The sequence below is a fragment of the Gossypium raimondii genome, chromosome 4 (genome assembly GCF_025698545.1).
Source record: "Gossypium raimondii isolate GPD5lz chromosome 4, ASM2569854v1, whole genome shotgun sequence".
NCBI lineage: Eukaryota > Viridiplantae > Streptophyta > Magnoliopsida > Malvales > Malvaceae > Gossypium > Gossypium raimondii.
In genome coordinates, this window is record NC_068568.1 from 41,660,177 (window position 1) to 41,684,062 (window position 23,886).

At 30.8% G+C, this 23,886-nt stretch overlaps 2 protein-coding genes across 4 annotated transcripts; one reads left to right on the top strand and one right to left on the bottom strand.

The window, feature by feature from the left end:
• Window positions 1-2,510: 2,510 nt before the first annotated feature.
• LOC105778748 (uncharacterized) lies at window positions 2,511-3,553 on the bottom strand. 2 transcript variants are annotated; one of them, XM_012602507.2, is made up of 4 exons: window positions 3,288-3,553; window positions 3,023-3,128; window positions 2,852-2,904; window positions 2,511-2,752 (listed from the first exon to the last, which is right to left on the bottom strand). In XM_012602507.2, the coding sequence occupies exons 1-4, from the start codon at window positions 3,345-3,347 to the stop codon at window positions 2,732-2,734; spliced, it is 240 nt and encodes a 79-aa protein (XP_012457961.1). In that variant the 5' UTR covers window positions 3,348-3,553; the 3' UTR covers window positions 2,511-2,731. The 2 variants fall into 2 exon arrangements, with proteins under 2 accessions (XP_012457961.1, XP_012457959.1); XM_012602505.2 differs by having other exon boundaries at window positions 2,511-2,756; window positions 3,288-3,541.
• Window positions 3,554-20,990: 17,437 nt separating this feature from the next.
• Window positions 20,991-23,869, top strand: LOC105779643 (phosphoenolpyruvate/phosphate translocator 2, chloroplastic). 2 transcript variants are annotated; one of them, XM_012603488.2, is made up of 10 exons: window positions 20,995-21,489; window positions 21,737-21,859; window positions 21,938-22,090; window positions 22,392-22,477; window positions 22,752-22,836; window positions 22,935-23,054; window positions 23,158-23,235; window positions 23,308-23,437; window positions 23,524-23,591; window positions 23,691-23,869. In XM_012603488.2, the coding sequence occupies exons 1-10, from the start codon at window positions 21,112-21,114 to the stop codon at window positions 23,718-23,720; spliced, it is 1,251 nt and encodes a 416-aa protein (XP_012458942.1). In that variant the 5' UTR covers window positions 20,995-21,111; the 3' UTR covers window positions 23,721-23,869. The 2 variants fall into 2 exon arrangements, with proteins under 2 accessions (XP_012458943.1, XP_012458942.1); XM_012603489.2 differs by lacking the exon at window positions 21,938-22,090 and having other exon boundaries at window positions 20,991-21,489.
• The last annotated feature ends 17 nt before the right edge of the window (window positions 23,870-23,886 follow it).

Here is a 23,886-nt window from a genome sequence, read left to right on the forward strand (position 1 = left end):
GTAGGATTGGGCGCATGGGTTTGCTTTGTGAATATGAGACTTGTTTTGGAGTGGATTACCCCCACGGGATCCAACTGCGGATGTTACTTGAGTTAATGAATTGCCTTATGGCCTTATCTTTCCAGAAAAATGGTTTAAGTACTGTAACTTCTAACCTTACAAACACTTCAGAGAATCCTAACCCAACGTATAGAATCAAAAGCTTTCTTAAAATCAACTTTTATGCACATCTTAAAGATAGTTTCTTCTTACCATACCCATTCACCAATTTCTGGGCAAGCTGAACATTGTCTACAAAGCTTCTTCCCTCTATGGTTGTTAGATATAATCATAGGTAAACACTTCTTCATTCTATTTGAGAGAATTTTAGTAATGCACTTATAAACTGTAGTGCAGCACGAAATGTCTGAAATCAACTACTTGACTAGGATTGGGGAACTAAACATTAAAAGGCCCTAATATAGCACCAATTTAAAATAGAATTAAAAAAATCTGAATTGCACTCACCACATCAACTCCAACAATGTTCCATGAAGTTTGGAAAAACCTAGTAGTAAACCTATATGGGCTGAGGACCTAACTTGGAAAAACCTAGTAGTAAACCCATTTGATGGTCAATGTTAAAGATCAAAGAAGAAAATTATTTATATTTTGATTTATAAATTCATGATATTTAAAATTGCTTCATGAAAAAAAATTGAACTATAGAAGAAAAGGGGTAAGAGTTTTGTATTGGTGCAAACGACGCAAACAAAGAAAACCACACATCAACATTTTTTGTAACTTAATAACTCAAAATGAAAACTTTCAAATAATTCAATGACCATATTATAATTTTCTAAAGTCGAATGATCAAAACGTAAACTTACTAATAGTTAAATGAATTTAAATATAATTTAAGCAAAATTTTTATTTTTCAACTACAACAATAATACTAAAATTGACATTAAAAGTAAGCACTTGATTAAGCAATAATACAATAAATTCCATGCCTCTATTTAAACATGTATGCTTTAAAATTATAACTTTTATGTTAAGTTTGGTGGAAGTATTATTTCTTATCTATGTTTTAGTACATGAGTGAGTAATAATTCATTTAACTGGTAATATTTAATCATTTTTATAATTTATTTTTAGTAAAAGAAGGAAAAATTTTCGTTATTTTGAAAAGATCTTAATATTTACAATTTTTACTCATATTTCTAATTTCAAGTTTAAAATTGTACTATCTATTTTTTATTTTATATCTCATAAGTAATATATTACATTAATAACCTAAGAAGGCATTGATGGAACCAATCCTTTATAATTCAGGGTGTGTAGTGAGGGGCTGGCCGGAATCCAACTCTTTCTAATCTTTTAAACTTTTATTTTCTTTTACTTTGAAAATTAGTAAAAAATTATAATGGCAAATTTATTTTATCTTCACTCTTCCTTATATAACTTTTGCCTTTGCCTTAGGGGCTGCACTCATCGAGGGAAAGTAGGCATTCCCAACAATTTTTATTTAATCCGTTTAAAATTATAAAATTTTAAATTAATATAATATTATTATTATTGCACAGACTGGTCCGGCTGGTCGGACCAGGAAATGATCAGAATACTTATTCAAAAAAAGACATTAAACTAGTTAACTCAGAAATTGGTAAGGACTGATTGAGTGGTTGAAACGATTAAACCAATTTTTTAATATTTTCATTAAAAATCTATTTTTAAAATTTTTTTACAACTGAATTGAATTAAACTTTATATAGACATGGATATTATAGTATAAATAATAACAACAATGTTATCTTCCAAAATTATAAAAAAAATCTAAAACATTAACTCTTTTCAATAATATTAAGAAATCTGAATACTATTTGAGACCAAAATTGTAGAACATTATAACCTAAATTGTTGACAAATATATACTATATTAGCATTATACATGTAAAAAACTTGGCTCAATTAGATTTGATTTCTATGAAACCCCTATAAAAGGAAGACATTAGACCGATTGGTCAAACAACTTGGATTGAAATCGGTAGAGGTACTAGTTTGAAATAAAGGGTCAGATTAGTTGACTCGTGAACCGATCGGGCCAGCCGAACCGAATTTATCTATTTTTAATAATGTATTCAATTGAACCTGTCGGATTGATCAAATTGGTTGAATCGGGTACCAGTGATCTGATCAGTTTCCCTACCGATCGATTCTGAAAACCTTGAACTTCATTGATGATATATTATAAGTAGAAGGAAGTGTGAAAAAAGAGAGAATAAAAAAATTCTCATGTTTTTTTAATCAATATTGCATTTTGAAAATTCCAAATTTTAAAATGGATTTTGAAATCTAAAATTTAACTCCTATGAAATTGGACTTAGATTTGTGAATTTTTTTTTTTTGTTATCCCAATAAAAATATAAAATTTCTTGACCCAAATCAAGATTTCCAAACAATTATTTATTGAATCATATAGAAATTCCGACCGTAATTTGGAATCCTAGACAAACTTGGAAGATAGTTGGTAAGATTAAGGGAACTTAGCATATTATATATAAAAGGATAAGATATTACAATCTTTATCTGGGTCTAAAATCATTAAAGAAAAAAAGACCCAGTTATATTTTGCAATCTGAAGGCTGAAATAGAGGTCTGTCAAGTTCTTGATCACTTCTATTTAGTTTCTAAGTGATCTTCAGTCATAGAGATTTTGGATCATCTTTCTCAATACTTTCTTCTTCTGAAATTAGCCCTCCTTTGAGTTGAGCTATCTTCATCACACAAAAAAGATTCAGTTAAGTTCACGCCAAAGAACAAATCAAAAACAGAATTTGATTTTAGACTTATTGTTCAAGTACTGCCTTGCCTGGAAATAGTCACGAAAGAAGGCTTTGTTCTCTTTAAGCAACTCTTTCCAAACTGCAAATTAAAGCATCAGCTTAAGCTGGTTCAAAGCAATAACAATTTTGGTCCGCGGTTTCACATTTAAGAGGTGACAATCCCCAAATTCGGGATATTTGTAAAGATACCCTTTTACCTGTTAGGCTGATGATTGGTTCAATCTTAGCATGCTTAGCCAGTGCTTTGACACAGTCATCTCTGCTCATCTGAAGGAGCAAACACCTCTCAATCATATGTTGAACCTACAAAAACAAAATCAACTCGAAGCTTCAAAAACCTGAAATTTTATACTTTTTAAACACAAAAAAGAGGGTCAGAAACAATATGCAAACAAAGCAGAAGATTCTACGAATCCCAAGATGTTGGAGAGAAGGTTACATAATATTGAAAGGTGTTATTACCATTCTAATGTAGTCATGTGGTTGGCAATGCAAACAAGGGAGTTGATGTTTAAGGTACATTTTTTAGAGAGGAGAAAAAAGGCGAAAAAGTGTTAGGTTTTGGGATATTTGTGTTAGATATTCAGGTTAATTTCTACGAGGAAACAAAGGAATAGTAAGAGAAAAAGTGGAGGGAAAAAGTGAAGAAAAAAATGAGAGAAAAAAAGGGTTATATATTATCCATATATAAGTGAAGGGCCAAAAGAGGTTGAGAAATCTTTGAAGGCATAGGGCTCACCTCATCTACAAAGTGATAAGACTTCACACTATTTGAATGGCAGGAATAATTAGATTTGAGTTGGTAAATTTTTATTTTTTACTTCTTGACGTGAACCCATACCAACACTCATAAATCCTCTTGATATTTAACCAATCACCTACTATTTCATTTATATATATATATTCACAACACTCTTCCTATAAAATTTTAAATGATTTATATTTTTATAATTTCATCATTATATTTCTTACTTTTTTTAGATAAAAGTTCTATATTAAGGGTCAAATTGCATCTTACTCTTTTTACCAAGAGTTCTAGTATGATCGACTTACCATGATTGAAAAGACATGGTTTGAACAAAAGACCAAGTATTAAAGATCTCTACTTATTTTATGCCTTATCAAGGACAAATCGGTAAGCAATTTTAATAGTTTATTTTGGTCATACTAACTATAACAGTCTGTTTTTAGTGGAATCGAAACAGTGGTTTCGGAATCACAAATTCGAGTCCGGAAGAAAATTTATTTTAATACTATTTTATGGTCTATCGTTTGATAGGAATATCGTATAAAAATTTTGTTAAGAAAATTTTACCGATTACATGTTTAATTGATAAAAGGACCAAATTGTATAACATGCAAAAGTTAAATTCTAGTAGCTAAAAGGATCAAATAGCTATGGAATTCAAAATTTGAGCTCCTTATATGACAAATAGACCATTAAGAGGAGTTATTAGATAAGTATGATGATTCATCCATAGAAAATTAAATAAAGAAAAGGACTAAATTGGAAAGAGAAATAATAAAAGATGATAAATGATTAAATAATGAAAATATCATCATATTTTATCATCTTTCCCAAATTAAAAAAATGGAAACCCTAGCCATGAGAACTTGAGTTCTAGCAAACTTATTTGGCTCAAATAGGTATGTATTATTGTCCCGTTTTTAATGATTTTTATATTTTCGAGATCATAATAGCTTAATTTAGCTATCTAGGGGACTAATTTGTAAAGTTATCAAAGTACTAGGGTTTTTCCATGGGTGAATATAGTTGAATTATGAAGTTTTATGGTAGAAAATGAAAGGTTGTTGATAGATAAACAACTTTTGTAAAGTGAATTTTGATGATTTAGGGACTAAAATGTAAAGATGGAAAATTTATGGAAAATTTCTAAATTTTGTGAAATACATGGTCTGCTAATGTTATATGTAAAAATCGGTTAGGCTTGGAATAAGGATTAAATTGCATGAATTTCATTTTCTAAGCCTAGGGACGAAATCATAATTAATTAAAAGTATAGGGGAAAAATAGTAATTTTCCAAAGATGTGAATTGGACTGAATTGAATATGAATTGTATTAAATTGATGTTAAATTCATTTTTATATATTCGGATAGATCAAATGCGGAGTTAGATCGTGGAAAAGAGAAAGTAACGGATTAGTAGCTTTTGTGTACACGAACATTGTCGAGGTAAGTTCGTGTAACTAAATTGTATATTTATATGCTTGAATTTAATTGTATGTATGTGATTGTATTATTGCCATGTATATGAAATTAATCACATATCTGACGGTGACTGACAAGTATTAAGTCCCGTTTGAATAAATGAAATTCGATGGATACAGGGTTCCCGAATTGGTTATGGTCCTGCATGTGTTACGGACACACCACAGCTCGAAAAAGCGTCTCGTTATTAGCTCTTATGAGCTTCCCGTTATATGGTTGTTGCGAGCTTCTCGTTAATAACTCTTCGGATCATCCCGATTGGTTGTGATCATGCATGTGTTGTGGACACACCATAGCTTTTATGAGATTCCCGATTAATGGCTCTCCGGAGCTTTCCGATATTGGCTCGCTTGAACTTCCCGATTAAAGGCTCTTTCATGAGCTTCCCGATTAATGTCTTTCCGGAGCTTCCCGATATTGGCTCGTATGAGCTTCCCGTTTACAGCTCTTAGGAGCTTCCTGTTACAAGACTCACTTGAGCTTCTCGTTATATGGCTCGAAAGAGCTTCCCGATTACATGCTCGTATGGGCATACATGAATATGAATTGACGGATTACCGTTTTGTACACTTTTTGTGTACCATTCGTGTATTCATCGAAATTTTAAATGATTCAACGGACAAAATTTTGATATGAAACAATTTAAATTCGAGATGACTTATTACGGAAATATATTTGAAATACATGGATATAATTTATACATGATATCCGAATACATGATGTGAAAAGTACATGTATATGGAAATTTGATTAATGTTGAGCTCATATGTGTTGCTTGATGTTTATATGAAATACATGTCTAACATGGTTGATGAGGATATGTGCTAGGACTTTTGGCCAATTTGCTTTAAGTATGCCTTGAATGTTATTTTTAATGTGATTAAATAGTAAGTTAAATTCCATGTTGTACGAACTTACTAAGCATTAAATGCTTACTTTGTTTTATTTTCCTGTTTTATAGTAATTCGGAAGCTCGTTAGATTGGAAACTTGACGGAGATATCTCACACTATCCATCAGCTCATTTCGGTACATATAGAAAACTAAATTTTGGTTATAATGGCATGTATAGGCTAAATTGAGCCAATGATGGCAGGTATGTATGCTTGGTTGTATCTAGCCATAGGAATGGCTTGAGATGGACATGTTTTTATGTGTATACAAGACCTTAACATGTTTGATATGTGTTTGAAATGGTTGAATGATGGAAGCACGTGGGCATATTGATAAATGGTTTGAGATAGCTTAATCGGTAAAAATATGCATATATGTCAGTATGGTTATTTTGGTAAGCTAGGATACTTGAACATATATGATGTATAAAGCTTGATTTTTGGCTTGAATTGAAAGTCTTGTTATGGCTCATAAGTGTGCAAATTAATACTTTACGTTGAAATAAAAAAAAAGGTAATGAATGTGGCTTGTAATTAGCCTATTTTCGTCCACACCGGCAGAGACATGGACGTGTGTCTATGCCGTGTGTGACACACGGCCTAGCACATGGGTGTGTGATTTGGCTGTGTGTCCCCTGCATCTTCAAAATTTCAAAACAGAATACTCAAAATTTCTCACACGGCCTAGCACACACTCGTATGGATTGACCGTGTGACCCCTGCACCTATTTAATGAAAGTTATTATGTTCACACGGCCTAGCACACGGGCGTGTGACTTGGCTATGTGACCTAAGTCAGAGAGTTACATGGGTACGGATACGGGCTAAGACACGACTGTGTGTCCTATTTTGAATGCCCAGACGGCCTAAGACACGAGCTTGTCTCTTGACCATATGAGACACACGGCCTGGCCACACGGGCGTGTGTCCCGTGCACCTTTGAAAAATTTTGACATTTTGCGAAAAATTCTCTGAGTACCTGGTTTAGTCCCGACTTGTTTCTAATACATATTTTGGGCCTTGAGGGCTCATGTAAAGGACAATATGATTAAATTTGATTAATTTCTGATATGGATGTTAAACGATATGATATGTCTGTAATTGATCTGTAAATCTCGATAATGCTCTGTAACCCTGTTTCGGCGACGGATAAGGATTAGGAATGTTACACTAACCATTAAATTATAAGTCTAAAAAGCCGACTTGTTTAGCAAGTTCATGGATGAATTAAAGAGAGCATTTATTTTGTTAATTAGAGGAAGTTGATTTAGTGAAAAGTTATTTGTAAACAAAATGTTTTCGTGTTTTATTCATAACTAAGCTTTCAAGGGGAAAGACTTAATGAAGAATGATTTTAGTTGACTGTATAAGAGTGGGGTGTCAACTTGGTGAGTAAGTTGAACTTAAATCATGACTTTTATTATTGATTCATAGTGAATTACTCTCTAGGCAAGACCCTCATAGATGTAGGAAAGTGTTTTAATCTATATAATCAAATCTCTTTTGTATTGTTGTTACTTTCCTTTTTCAATTGTTTCTTTTGTTGCAACTTAATTTATAATTGACAAGAAACTTAATACTAACAATTGGTATAAGAGAGAGACACCTAACATATTAGGTGAGGATCATGTTGTTAATTTTTTTAGAGATGGAAGCCAGCTCTATTTCAAGATCTATTATGCTTGATAGCTTAAACTATGCCTACATGAAAGCTTGATGAGGGCATTTATCAAGTTTTTGGATAGAAAGCTTGGAGAGCAGTGCTAACTAGTTAGAAGGCTCCAACTACGGAAGTGTAAAAACTCCCAAGCTAGAAACCAAATGGACTACAAAGGAAGAAAATCAAGCTAATGTTGATTCGAAGGCTCTTAAGGCCATCTTCAATAGTGTAAACTCCCATGAGTTTAAAAGGATATTCAAATGCATTACTACTTATGAAGCTTGGATAATTTTGGAAATAGATCATGAAGGCACAACCATTGTCACACAATCCAAACTTTAGATAATAACGGTAATGTATGAAACTCTCAGAATGCTTGATGGTGAGTCATTATCTGAATTCTATGCAAAACTATTTGATATTTTCTAGCCAGGCTTTTGCTCTTGGTGAAGAGTATTTGGATTCCAAGTTGGTTTACAAGGTTTTGAGGTCTCTCTCTAAATGTTTTGTAATCTAGGTAACTATTATAAAGGAGGCCAAAGACATTGACACAATGAGGACAAATGAACTCATTGGAACCTTACAAACCTTTGAGATTATTTTCTTGGTACAGAATTTCGATGAGGAAAATCTCGAACACACAAATGGAACACGAACAATAACTCAGACAAAAAATGAATCAATAGGACAAGGCTCTAAGGCATGTATCAAGCCATTATCTTTAAGGTTTTATTCGCCCCCACTATGCTCGATGTGCAAATGAGTTTCAAACAAATTAACCTTGAGGATACAATGAAGTATTTGCGTTTTGCACTGACAAAAATAGTTCACTAAGCATTAATCAAAGTATAACAAGAAAATCAATTTCTATTAAGAATTTTTACAGAAATTCCTTATAAAACAATCTAAGAATAGTAGAAGATGGAGGATGTAACAACCCGGTTTTGACCCTAATCGGAACAGTGGTTTCGGGACCAAAAATCTGAATTAGAAAAATATTATTAATATTATTATGTGTGTTTATTTTGTGTGTATGTGATTGTGTGAAATTTTCGTGTTTTAATTTCGTCGTTTAAGTGTCCGATTTAATAAAAGGGCTTAATCGCGTAAAATGAAAATTTAGGGGTTAATTATAAAAGCACCTAATTGTTGTTGTCTTTATAACTTAGAGGTTTTATAATGCAAATAGTCCACTATGTAAGTTAGTGGGTGGCAAAGGACTAATATAACCTTATTATATATGTTTTGTTTATTAATTATTAAAGGTTAAATAAGTAAATTAATAAATAATGTATAGTATAATAAAACAAAACATAAACAAGCCATTATCATCTCTTTTGTTGGCGAATGTTGCAAAGAAAGAAAACATCTATGGCATTTAGGGTTTCGCACTTTTCTAGCTTGATTAAGGTATGAAATTGTTTTGGTTTTGATAATTTTACGTTTTGAGATTGTTGCTTTGAATACTTGAACCCATGTATTAATTTTGTGAATTGTTGATGATTTTGAAATGTGCCATTGATGAATATTTGTGTTTTGTGATGTTTGATGATGAATAATGGAAGATATGTCTTAGATTAACATGTTTTGTCTTGGGATTTTGATGAATTTGAGTATTTAGGGCTAAATTGTGAAAATAAATTTTGAGGGACTAAAATGGGAAATAAATGAAATACATGGACTTGTATGAATACAATGAAGATTCGGCCTAACTATAGTGTTGTGAGATTTTGTGTAATTTGTGTTTTACGCAATAGGGACTAAATTGCAAAAGTGTAAATGTCCGGGGCAAAATGGTAATTTGCCCATTTATGTGTTTTTGGATAAAATTGAATGATTTGATGAATAAGAGGTTAAATTTGAATATGTTTAGATCATGAATGAAGAAAATGTAATTAGATCGGGAAAGTCAAAAGTAATCGAATAGTCGATCGAGTCCGCGGATATCCGAGGTAAGTCTATTAGCTATTTAATGTCATAAAATCAGTATATAGGTATGTATATGTGCTGTATTTTGATGAATTATAATTGAAAATATGTTGGTTGAAATAATTAAAAGTATGAGTGAATTATATGCATTATTGTTACATGTTCGAATCATAGGTATATACTTATATAGTCATTTGAATTTAGTTAAAGTATGAAGGTATATAAGTATATACATGTATAAATTATTAGATTAATCAAAGGTATGTATAAGGTATATGTATATATATAAAAGGGTTCGAATGATTATAAAAGTATATATATATATATAAACTCTTTGATTTGATTTGTGATATGTATGTTATAATTGTATATATATATATATATAGATTCGAATAAGCATGCAAAAATACGTGCATGTGTTGTGTATTGAATTTAGATATGTCATTATATATGTATATACGTGTATAAACCTTTGGAATTAATTTAAGACATGTAATTCATGAGTATATATGTGGTATTGAAAAGTATGTTTATGTGTGAGATGAAAATATATGTATATGCAATATTTGATTGGATATGTTTACATACATGAATAGGTACTTAATCCGAATTTAGGTAGGATATATGTGTAAGATATTATGAAATGCGATGAATCAAGTATATGCGTATATGTTCTTGAAATGAATTTAGGTATGGAACTTATATATGTTTAAGAAAGTTTCGATTATGTGAATTTATTCATGCAAAAGTCTCGAATGGAAATGAATATATGAGGTTGTTAGTTTGAATGACTAATATAAAGTGATCGAATGTAAATCGATTTATTGTCTAGCGTGTGGATGCCGGTGATATAATTCAAAGCTATGTGCCTAGCGTGCTTAATGCTTGGTGAATTAATTCAGACTTTACGTCTAGCATGCTTAATGCCGGTGATACATTTCGGACTATAGGTCTAGCAGGCTATAAGCCGGTGTATCGAATCAGGTTTTAAAACCTAGCAGGCTAAGTGCCGGTGAATCTATTTAAACTATGTGAGAATATGCAATTGATATATCTATGATTTTGGTTATATGAAATCGATGTATACATAAATATTAGGTTTTTATATGCTTGGTGAGTATACATCTACATTCGGTTTTTGCATTTGATTAAACATAATTGTATGCATTTGGTGTATACAAATGATAAAGGCATATGTATATCAGGTATATGCGGTTGTTGAATTTATAAATGCACATGGGGATATGCAGTTGTTAAATATATACATGGAGCCTATGTGTTTGATAATTATTTATGGATGCAATTGGGATATATATATAAATGTACTCATTAATTTGTATATGATGAATATGTATATATATATATCTATTGAATGTATGTATTAGCGATGTACTCGGTATAAATTCATAATGAGTCTATATATATATATAAGTGAATATAATATGTGATTGGTATATATATATATATATATATATACATGTGTATGATCAATTTTATGCACATGATAAGTACATATGTGAATTTGAAAGTATGCAAGTAATAAAGTGTATATACATTCGGTTTTTAATTGTTGATAAATATGTATGCATTTGTCTATAAGTATTTGTTAATTTATATATATTTTTGTTGTTATGCTATAGACTTACTAAGCTATAAAAGCTTACTTTGTTTGTTTTCTATCCATTTGTTTTTTTTTAGATTTTGGAGACGCGTTACGAGCTCGGGGATCATCAGCATAGTCCATCACACTATCGACTTCTTTTGGTATTTTGTTAAATGTTTGAACTCAATCTTATGGCATGTATAGGTTGAGCACGATATTAATTACATTTTGATTGTAAATTATAATAGCTATGCGAAAGTAATTAAATTTTCATGTTGTGATCAGTTTAGTTGCAAAAAAAAAATGGTTGTGTTTGTTCGGTAATGCCTCGTAACCCTAATTCGGTGACGGATACGGGTTAGGGGTGTTACAGAGGAAGAATAGAAAGAACTTTTTGAGAACTTTTTTGGTATATCATCCAAATGAAATCTCACTCTTATTTATAAAAATTTTCATGTCTCTTCATAGAGACTTAACTTTTCAATAGGTGTCTTTTCTAAATAATCACATCTCTTAAATAGATATAACCATTCAAGTAAGACCTTATAAATAAATATAACTATTCAATTAAAATTACTTAAATAGTTATAACTCTTTGTTAAAATAATAAATGATATAACTCTTAATATTTAAGGGACATAGCTCATTACTATGAATAGTCATAGCTCTTGATTAATAACCAAAGGTTATAACTTTTGATTATTTACACCCTTTCATTTATAAGTATTGGAACACTATAAATTTTTGAAAATCTTCCAACAACTCCCTTCATTTTTTGTCTGCATAAGGCCAAATAGATCAATGTGCAAGAGCTCAAATGTTGCTTTGGTCTGAATATGAGTCATCTTTTAATGCTTTTCTTGATGTTGTTTTCCTTTCATACAATTACTACACACTTTAGGAATGATTCCTGAAAGTTTTGGGGTTCTTCGAACTACCTCGTATCTAACTGGTCTCTATAAACCCTCAAAGTGGATATAGCCAAGCTTCTCATGCCATAGCTCCAATTCCGATGTTGCAGCACTATTACAACTAACAAATAGCATCATTTTGTAACAATTATTGGAAGTACGGCCACCCTCCATGATCATTTTATCAGAATCATTAGTAACTATTCATTTTTCTTAATGAAATTCACAAGCATACCTTGGTCACACAATTAAGTCAAGAGGTATCGATACTAAGCATGAAGTATCGATACCTACCTTTAGGTACCGATACCTTCACTTAGTATTGATATTATTTTAGCATTTTTTGTAACATTTTTAAAAGAAAACTTCAATAATATCGATACCCTTGTAAAGCATCGGTACTTTGATATAAAATATCGATACTTCAGTCCAGTATTGATACCATTTTGGAATTTTGTTTTCGAAAACTTGCTTGAAAAACACTTAAGTACCAATACGTTTACCTATGGAATCGATAACTTGAAGCCAAAAAAGTCAAAATCTTGTATTTTTGGACCCCTTTCATGCCCAACTCACCTTAAACACGATTGGTGCTTAAGAGCACCCTATAACCTGCACAAAATCAATACGTATCATACCAAAACACCTTCATTCAACAATTCCCAAATTAATCACCTTTCAAACGTCAATATATCCCATAAACATATCATTTCTAACTTGTAACATTCTCAATCATTCTCATTTTTATAATCATCCAAAATAACCAACTCAATAAAGCACAATTTAGCATTAACCATACCATTTCAATCCATCTACTCAATTATTCATTCAACCTATCATATAAAACATGTCTAAAACATACACCAATAACCATATGCATTCTACCTATCAACTTTAACATTCAATCCTACAATTCCTTATTAAGAATGTAAGTCATACTTTAACCAACTACCAAATGGTTCCATACCAATTCACTTATCATATTACCAATTCACCTATATAAGTATTCCAAACATGGTTAAAACATATCTAAAGCAACAAGGCAGTAGTCATTTATGCCACATTTCCATTCCAAACTTATATAATTCTAACATATCATCTACTAACACTAAAAATATAATCAATTTATACCTACTTCCATGTACCTATTCATATTTGCCATACAATTCATATTTTACGATTTATTCTATTATAAGTCAATATCATCAAAATTATAATTAATCTAAACTAATAGACATTAAATATAATCAAACATACCACAAAATTTACATAGTAGTTCCTTATGAACTTACCTAGCAAAAACAACAACAGTCAAGGTGTTAGGGACTACTCCACAATTTTTTTTTCCGCGAGTATATTCCGGTTTATGTAAATCTCAATTTATACGAAAATTCAACTCAATTTATTAATATCAAATACTTTATAACATCTAATTGTATGTATAGGAAATTTTAATTTTATTTACAAAATTTTCCTAAAATTTCATATTTTATTCAATTTAGTCCCTAAATCGAAATTGTCATAACTTTCACATTTGAGCATCTATTTCGAAACTGATTTCAATTTTATCCTTTTACATATCTATAATATCTATATTCACATAAATTTCATAAAAATTTTGAAATATTTACAATTTAGTCTCTATGTTCAAAACTAACAGTTTTCACTTTACAAACTAGTCCTTTTTCATATCTAAGCATCAAATCTAACCAAATAACACCAATTTCATCAAGAATTCATCAATGGAAACATTTGAAAATTGTAACAGTTTTAAAAATTAATACATGGGTTAACTAAACCAAGCTTCCATGATCACAAAAATATAAAAATTACAAGAAAAAAACGAATCTAAGCTTACCATGCAAAGGTGATTGTAAAAAGCTTGAAATGGCTTCTCTTAATGTTTTCTTTGTTGTTTCGATTTGAAGAAGGAAAGATGAAGACAATCATGTCTTTCTTTTTCACTTTTATTTGTTTATTTGCTTTATAATTTATAATTTATTATATTTTAATTAAAATTATTACATTATTATATAAAACATGCACCTAACCGTCCACTAACTTTCTAAAATGGTTTAATTTTCATTTTAGACTATGATTTAATTACCATTTTAATCCCTTAGCAATTAAAATTCATAGTGATTAACTTTTATACTTTTACAATTTAATCCTTGTTCCTTAATTAAATATTTAAATGCCAAAATTAATGAAACAAACTTCAATAAACCTTTATATTCATCTCGTAAATATTAAATAATAATATTTACAGACTCGATTACCAAAAATGGGGTTTCAAAACCACCGTTTCGACATCACTTATGTTTTAATTAACTTAAACATAACATAGTTAATCTAATCATATTATTAATCAAACTTTGTGGAAGATGTCATCATCATCCACCAACATTCATTGTATAATGATTTATTTACCACTTTAGTCCTTTGGTAATTTAAAAGTTTATAGTGATTGAACTTTTATTATTTAATCTCTATTCCTCAATTAAACCCCAATTCAGTTAAATTGCTTATCAAAATTTTTATTCATCTATACATTAACTCCATAAATATTTCATTAAATATTTACGAACTCGCTTTTATGGAAATAGGGTCACAAAACCATATTTCCAACACCATTGACTTTTGGATCATTACACTTGTACCTTAATTAACTACCAATTAAACAAAATTAATAGACCAAAATTTAATATATTTTTATACTAGCCTCATAAATATTAAATAATATTTACGAATACGGTTTACGAAAATGACATTTCGGAACTGTAATTTCTGACATCACTGGAAACCAGGTCATTGAACTATGTTTATAGACTTGGTATGTAAAATGGCATGGAATGAAGTTGAGATGATATGTTTGATTGGTAAGCTTGAAATATGTATTAATGAATATATGAATTGGTTCAATTTTAAGACATATGAACCATTAAAGTGCAAAATGAACATAAATGTATGAATATAAGGTGAAATGGCATGTTTCTAATTGGTTTGACATAGATAAGGTTTGGTATTTAAATCATTAAATGTTAAAATTAAATGTCATTTGAAATGTTGAGTACAATATTATGTATTGAATTTTTGTTTAAGATTGGATTGAATACTTGTTTAAAGGTTGGATTGAATTTTTGAGTTGTTTAGCATGATTTGGTAAGTTTGAGATCAAGTAAAAGTTATATTTTGTTGATAAAATTGATAGGTATGTTTGGAAGCATTGAAATAGGTATCAAATGGTTCATTTTTACCAAAAACTGAGTCCACATCCCGACAAGCAACCTACCTCATCGCTACATCGACAGACAATGAGTCACGTTGTGTCGTCGAGTGGCTTAAGTACGCAACGTGACAAATTGTTTGGCGACGTCACAACTTGGAGAAGGTGACGTCACAATGTCAACCCTATAAAACTTTACAATTTGGTCTTATTTCAAGCTCGGGTTGACAAAAGCACTTTCATAAGCTCGATTAAGACTTGATTTTGATTATTTAACAACAAAAGAATGTGTTTGACATTAAATTGCATGTGAGTATGAATATTTTACTGTAAATTGATTGTATTTGCTCCTACATCAAATGTAGTATCTTGTAGCTCGGACCCGGCGATCGGGTTGGGCGAGGGATGTTACAATACTTCAAATCAATCTTTTACCTACACGTTAGAAAATAATGCATTAAGCTTGCAAAAGCTTAGTAAGTACAACTAAAATTAATCTTACCTTTACATTAAATAAATATAAACAATATACATTAATATTGTATCAATTAGGTTTAGAATATATTAACATTAGAACTTTCCGTATTATAACTTATTCAATATAACTTAGTTCACTACCATTTCCTTTCAATAATACATAAACTTGTCATATTGTTCATAACTTTATTTTGTCCTTTAATTTTTATTTGATGCCTAATGTAGATTTAACAGAACATGTAGGATATACAAAAATAATACAAGGATGCACCGAAGTGTAATAACAAAAAAAAGTAGCACCGAAGTGCAATACCAAAACAAAATGGCCCAAAAGTGCGTCATCAAAATAGAGTGCACCGAAGTGCATTAACAGAACAGAGTAGCACCAAAGTGCATTAATAGAATAGAGAGCACGCCAAAAGTTTCCTTAATGGCATGTTATCTATATCTTACTTGTTCATATATTGTCTACATGAGCAAATATAACAAAATTAGTCATTGTTATAAAAATTCAATAAACACTATAATAATATAACACACTTTCTTATAATGCTTCATTTCCAACATCAAAATAGTAATTTATCTTACTTTCTATTTTGCATATTTTACAATTTAGTCCTTTTCATTAGTCATATATCACTACATTTAGATATGTTATTTCAAAATTTTAGTACACTTAAACACATTTTGAATATTTTACAATTTAGTTTTTAGCAAACGGAATTTAATAACCACTATAATATCTCTTCAATATCTATTTGTATTTAACTCACTAACACTTAACACTTCATTTATGCTCTTTATCATATTATTTCATTCCACACATAGAATTTTTACACTTTTCAATTTAGTCCTTTTACTTTAATTTCACTGCACTTAATCTATTCACTTTGTTGTTAAGGTTAAATTCATATATTCACTTCTTTCTAATTAATTTCATAATAAACATTAATATTTTCCTATATATATATAATTAAATATTAAAACATTAATATAACTATTTAAATATAAATCACACATAATTTTACTTTTGTAAGGTAAGATTCTTGAAGTACTTACCTCTTTTTTGTTAGAATTTCACTATTTTTGCTTTAGTTTTCTTCCTTCCTCACTTCTTTTACCACATTCATTGTGTTTTCAACGCTTTTATCATTTCCTCTCTTTTTCTACTTCATGAACACATCAAATACATAATCAAAACTCACACTAAAATCACCTTATTATATCTCTCCTTCAATTAAACATGAATTCTATAATTAAAAAAAACTTAAATTTCTTACATTTTCTCTTGATATCAAGCCTTAGCTTGATTTACCCTCTCCTCCAATTTCTATTTTTCTTGAATCCAAATTGATATTCATTTTCACCACAGTCTTATCAAATTTCCCTCTTTGTGGTTATGGAAATTCTTTTAATTTCTAGCTGAAAGGTGAATTTTGATGGAAAGGACCAAATTGCAAAGAAATAAAATTTTTCTTTTCTTCAAGAATGATGGACGTGAGAATGATAGAAAGATGAGTGAATTCCATCATTCTTTTATCCCTTTTACTTAACCATTAATTAAATAATAAAATATCTTATACTAAAATAATAATTTAATAATATTAAATAGTCTTAACCAATCAAAATCCAACACCAAATAGTCCATAATTACCATGATACTACACGATAATTATCCTAATTGGGAAATGACTATTTTACCCATAAAATTTTCTAGAATTTCTTCCTTGAGCCACCACTTGATTTGGTAACATTACAATTTAGTCCCTTATATTTCTCCACTTATTCAACTTAACCTCTGCTTATAAATTTATTTTACACTTCATCTTTTCAATATTTAGAATATTTTCACTTTTGGTCCTTTAAATTTTTGAAATTATACTTTAACCCCTCAATTTTTTCTTAATTCTACTTTGTCCCTATCGCTTTTCACTTCTTTACAATTTAGTCAAAATCTCGGATTTATTTCTCTCAATACACAAGTCTTTTCAATTTCTTCTAATATCCAATTCCCTTCTCTATTAACACTAATAGTTCTTATTTTATTTCCTTCAAAAATTCTAACATATATCATCTTGTACTAGCATTATTCTTAATTTAGGGGGTGTTAGGGATGTTACAAGATTACTGTAGTTTCAAGGTCTATAGCTCAAGAGATGATCATTTTCATAAAGCAATGCAGTTTACTACGGGAAGTTTGAGATTAATTGTTGGGTTTCGTAAAAGTAACTTTGACTTGACTTCCTGAGACCTTTCGACCACCTTTTTGGGTGATTCTCATACCTAAATCATAGACCTTCTGGTCCTCATTGAAAAGATTTTTAAGTCACCAGATTTTGAGGTCTGTAGCCTGAGATATTATCATTTTCGTAAAAGAATGTAGTTCCCTGCAGGCAGTTTGAGTTCAATTGCAAATCAACTTGTCAAAGTTGATCAAAGCACATCCAGATACTAGATTATTGATGTTCTATTTTTCTTAACTATTCGATATGATCCTAGATGCATGAAAAACTTTAAAATTTTGATGCCCAACACACCACATTTTTTCCAACAGATACAAGTCCAAGTATATAGTAAGTTGCAATTAGGCTAAGCCACTATGATTCGTCGTGAAACTAACTAAAAATCTTACTAAGGCAAGTGCACTTATCAATTAATAATATAACTACGGTGAGTAAAGATATCATTCCCACAAAGTCTAGAAGTACTAGTAATTATCGTCATTCTATTATTTAACTAATAAATTTGAGTGATTAATTAAAACTAAAATTAACTAAATTAATTAACTAACAAACACCACAAAGAACAAATTAGGAAAATAAACGATTGATAACCAAGAAGCGAAACAATACCGAGGAAAAAATTCACCTAGGTTTCATCTGTCATTATCAATCTAAATTACTCAAATTCTTTACTTAGTAACTTGATTCGTAGAAATCCCAAAATTATGCTAATATCTCTTTCGAGAGTTAGAGCAATTGAATCTAAATTGATTAATTGAAATTTCTTTCTAATTAAAACTTATATTATCACATTAACTTGTGTTATGGATTCCCCTATTAGATTTGACTCTAATCCAGTAGATTTATGTTGTCCTATTTCTAAGATTGCATGCAACTCCACTCAATTACGCAAGATCTACTCTTAAACACGATCTATTCCTCCCCTGATTTAAGCATATCAAACATGGTTCACTAATCTAGAAATATCAAACCAAGAATTAAGCACACATAATTGAGAATAAGAAACTAAGTCTCTATTGTGTAAAATAAAAATCAAAAGACAGAATCCATCATAGGGTTCATCTCCCTAGGTATTAAAAAATTAATCCATGCTTGAAATGAAAAACATCTAAGATACAATATAACTAAAAGAAATAAACAAGCTCATGATAATCTTCTAAGAAATCAAATGCGAATCTTTAGTCTTGATGGAAGTATGCTTCAGAGTCGGCTTTAATGGTGTTTTTCGAGTTATTTTCTTGAGTACTTTATGATGATTCACTCCTATCTTCTTATTTTTTTCGTAGATACATCTTAGAATGCCCAAAAACCTAAAAAATATGATTTCCTGCAGTTTAGGGTGCAATTTCACAAAATCAGCACGGCCTACCACATGGTCGTGTGGCAGGCCGTATGGAATGGGCCAGCCCATGTAGCTCCTGTAGTTTGCTCTGATTTTTCAGTTTTTGCTCATTTTTTTTGCTCATTTTGCTCTCAAATGCTCTATTAAGCATAAAAACATGAATTTAAAGGATTAGGAGCATGAAATTCACAATTAACATCGAATAATCACCCAAAAATGCATTAAGAATTAGATTAAAACATGTTACTTTTAGCACTTATCACACTACTACAGGTAAAATAACGATGGATACCAAAATTTTGTTTGTGAAGTTCGAAAACTTCCTACTTTACAAGGCCTTACCCAAAGTGTTAATTCACTATACTTCAACAAGTACAAGTTGTGATTTAAGTCTGTCTCACTCACTCACAAAGCAGCAACCTTGCTGCTACTTTCTAGATAGGATCACTTTCCCTTTAAAACTTTAAGCAACCTCAATCCTATACTCTAGATAGAATCACTGTCCCTCTGAGACTTTTCCTTTGAAAACTTATATTAACTTACAATTTTGCACTCAATGAAATATTCCCTATATGAACAAGAAAAGTGCTCCCTATTTATCCAACCAAACTTAAACAAGTCAATCATAAATAAAAGTTAAAGGGGATTGTTGAGTTACAAAATTACAATCACTTATTCCACATAAATAGTCACATATAAAGGTTTTAAATTATCTTCATAATATCATAAATCTTCTCAACGTTTAACTCTAATTATAAGTCGATCTTCTATACAAGGAAACTTGGATTGTATTGAAAGTCTTGGATTTGATCCCTAGTTTGATATTAAAACTAGTATATTAGAATCTCATAAAAATCAAATACTTAGTACATGACATTGAAATATATATACTTAATGTTGAACATACAAGACTTTACAAAATTTGCTTATTTCTCATCATTATATGTAGTCGGCAAGGAAAGTTGTGAGAATGGCTTAGGCTCTTATTATTTTCCATGTTTTCAACTAACCATATTTTACATATATTTGGATGACAATGATCTTTCTTTGAACGCTTGTGAATACGTGAAAAATTCTTTTGATGTGGACTTTATGGAGTCAATTCAAGCAATCCGTTCATACATGTCATAATGTGTTTGAGTTCTATATATAAATATGAACTCAAAAAACATATTTTTCTGAGAAAATATATCAAAATCTTAACAATATATCGTATACTTTTCTGAAGGAGTTCGTACAAAGGTTGAAAATATCATGGGAAATGGATTGTAGGAGATAAATATTGTTGGCAAAAATATGAGGTCCATGTTTAGAGCTCCCTTTCGAGAAACGAGCCCCCATCGCCACATCTTTGTCAAAGCAACTTCAATACACACATACTTTAGGATTCATACCATCCATGCATTTCCTAGCGCCAGCTAATAACACCCACCAAATGAAATCTGAAAAATAAAGAAAACGTTGGATTGGATCTTTACATCTCTCCTCTGTTTTAGTCTACAATTCGACATTATCCCATAATTAATATGAATAACTGAGACATTAAACATGAACCTCGTCTTAAATTTGTGGTGGAAAGTCATCATTTTCAAGTCCTTTGCTGTCATAAATTTTACTCGTAAACATAACTACATGAACTAATGGACTGTGAACAGCAAGACTGGTTAACCTAATTACTTGTCAATTCATGCCCCTTATATTTTGTATTCATATGCAAAGCTTAAAGTCCCCCCAACAACTATGACCTTGCCTTCACTATTGCAACATTCAAGATGCAGAGCACTGCACTTACTCTTTCTCCTTTAACTCCATTGCTGAGACCTTTAAATAAGAACCCAAACCACAGATATGGTTCACTCTGGAACTTGTCTTCATTAAAGCCATTAGTTCTCCTCAGATCCATCAATGGACTTTCATTTCAAAAAGCTTCTCATCTTTCTTCTTGTTCCCGCTTCAATGCTCGTCGAATCAACGAGCCATTCCTCATTTCAGATGGAAGATGTGATGGCTTCAAGGTCAGGGCTACACCGGTTCCTGGAAACGTAGGCGACACAAATGACTCTAGTGGTTTAGCTACGAGCATGCAACTTGGAGCCATGTTTGCCATTTGGTATATTTTGAATATCTACTTCAACATTTTCAACAAGCAGGTTATAAATCCATTTTCATCTCTTTCTGTTTGTGTAATAATGAACTGGGTCTTTCGTTAGACCACTAGTCACTTCTTGAAGCTAAAGATGTAGCTTTTTTTCATTTTCCTCTAGTCCTGTCTGTTTTCTTGGAAACCAAGCTCCCATTGAGATTAAAATGCAATTTAAAGCACTGGGTAGATCTTGAATTTAGCTTTTGATGGTTAAAAGTGGTAGAATATCAAGTGCATTCTTGTTGTTTATGAAGGTTTTAAAGGTGTATACGTTTCCAGCAACAGTTACAGCTTTCCACTTTGGGTGTGGGACTTTGATGATCCTTATAATGTGGGCTTCAAATATTTACCATCGACCAAAGCTTACTCGTTCTCAGGTATTTTTCATAAATTTCAATCACATAGTTCTGTTTCAATTCTGAAAGTAAAGTGCTTTTTTACGAAGCAATTTTCAGCTTGCAGTAATCATTCCATTGGCTATAGTTCACACTCTTGGCAACCTTTTGACAAATGTTAGTATTGGGAGAGTTAATGTCTCCTTCACTCACACCATTAAAGCAATGGAGCCCTTTTTCACAGTCTTATTCTCTGTTCTTTTTCTTGGAGAGGTATGAGTTGTACTGTTTGATTTGATTACTGTTTGAAACCAACAAGTATTTTTTTTCTTTTTCTGAATGTTTGAGGTTCCAATTCTTTCAGCTCTCCAGTTTTTATAGAAATGAGGAGCTTGTTTGTAATTATATTTCAAATATGAATATGGAGATATGATGCTTAAGATTTCTTAAAATATATGGAACAAAATTTTAATAACGCAAATATACTTGTGTGTCATCAACGCTTGACTCTGAAATCTGATAAATTAATACTATCATGTCATTGACTTTGTTTTTAACAATTTCATTTTTGCAGTGGCCTACATTTTGGATAGTGTTCTCCCTCATACCAGTTGTTGGTGGAGTGGCATTAGCATCCTTCACTGAGTCATCTTTTAATTGGTAAGAACTAGGAAGGATTCTCTTAATAACAAAACCCGTAACCCGGGTCTAAGTAAGTGTGCGTTAAATTTTTCGAGTTTTCCCATATAATTGGAGAACTATATCTCTATGCCTATACTTGGACACAAATGTATGATACAACTATTTTGTGAAACTAAAGAGTTGAGGTAACATACATGTTTCTTCATCCCATTCATTAGAGGAACATAGAACTCGGTCTTGGTTGATGTTTGTTTCTTAAACTTGACTAACTGTTCTGTCTGTTCTGAAACAGGATTGGTTTCTGCAGTGCAATGGCTTCCAATGTGACTAACCAATCGCGTAATGTTCTCAGTAAAAAATTCATGGTTAAAAATGAGGTAAAAAAATTGAAACATACCGGCAGGGAATATATACACCTGAATCAGAGTAATACTAACATGTTTTATAATAATAATAATATTAATAATATAAACAGGAGACATTGGACAATATCAATCTTTTCTCAATAATAACCATAATTTCGTTTATGCTATTGGTTCCTGCTGCCATTTTATTGGAAGGGGTCAAGTTCAGTCCTTCATACCTGCAATCTGCTGTAAGTAGTTATATTATATAACATGTGTATAAAGAAGACATGTTGATGTAATCTTAAGAGCTTGACATGATGCTGTTTTTTCTTTCCTTTTACTTGGATTAAGGCAAACCAAGGTTTGAATATTAGAGAGCTATGCATAAGATCTCTTCTGGCTGGATTCTGTTTACACAGTTATCAACAGGTACGTGTATTTTCTGAATGATATGTTATTCAAATTTGGATTTTTTTTTTTCAATATATTGCAAATGAACAGGTGTCGTACATGATATTGCAAATGGTGTCACCAGTGACACATTCAGTGGGGAACTGTGTGAAGAGAGTTGTGGTCATAATTGCATCAGTTATCTTCTTCCAAACGCCTGTTTCACCCATTAACTCCCTAGGTAAAAACTTGGTCATTAGTGCAGTAAACAAAATTTATCTTTATACTTGTAAAATGCTAAGTTTTGACTGGTGGGCATGCATGCAGGCACTACACTGGCTCTTACTGGAGTCTTCTTGTACTCGAAAGCAAAACAGCTGAAGCCAAAGCCCAAGGTTGCATCATAAATCATTGTATCTTTTTTATATCGAGTCATTCAAAAACACAACCTTAAAACTCAATCAACTGAATGTCTTTTTGGTGATGGAGATTAGGGTGGTGAAACTCTTAAGGTTGCAGAATAGAACATGTAGAAGATACAACTGAATAATGTGTTTCCATAGATGAAGAAGATTGATCTACCAATACATCTTTTCTTTAAATGTAAAAATATTACTTCACGCATTAAACAGAATTAGACAAGGACAAAAAATAAGCATCCTTGAATAGTTCATCTTGGCGTTTGGTTAC

Excerpts from the sequence above, each read along its gene's own strand:
- LOC105778748 (XM_012602505.2), bottom strand. The coding sequence starts at position 3,347 with ATGTACCTTAAACATCAACTCCCTTGTTTGCATTGCCAACCACATGAC. Across the intron at positions 3,129-3,287 it reads CACATGACTACATTAGAATG|GTTCAACATATGATTGAGAG; the intron begins GTAATAACACCT and ends TTGTTTTTGTAG. Across the intron at positions 2,757-2,851 it reads TCTTTCGTGACTATTTCCAG|ATAGCTCAACTCAAAGGAGG; the intron begins GCAAGGCAGTAC and ends TGTGTGATGAAG.
- LOC105779643 (XM_012603488.2), top strand. The coding sequence starts at position 21,112 with ATGCAGAGCACTGCACTTACTCTTTCTCCTTTAACTCCATTGCTGAGA. Across the intron at positions 21,860-21,937 it reads CAAAGCTTACTCGTTCTCAG|CTTGCAGTAATCATTCCATT; the intron begins GTATTTTTCATA and ends AGCAATTTTCAG. Across the intron at positions 22,837-22,934 it reads AATTCATGGTTAAAAATGAG|GAGACATTGGACAATATCAA; the intron begins GTAAAAAAATTG and ends TAATATAAACAG.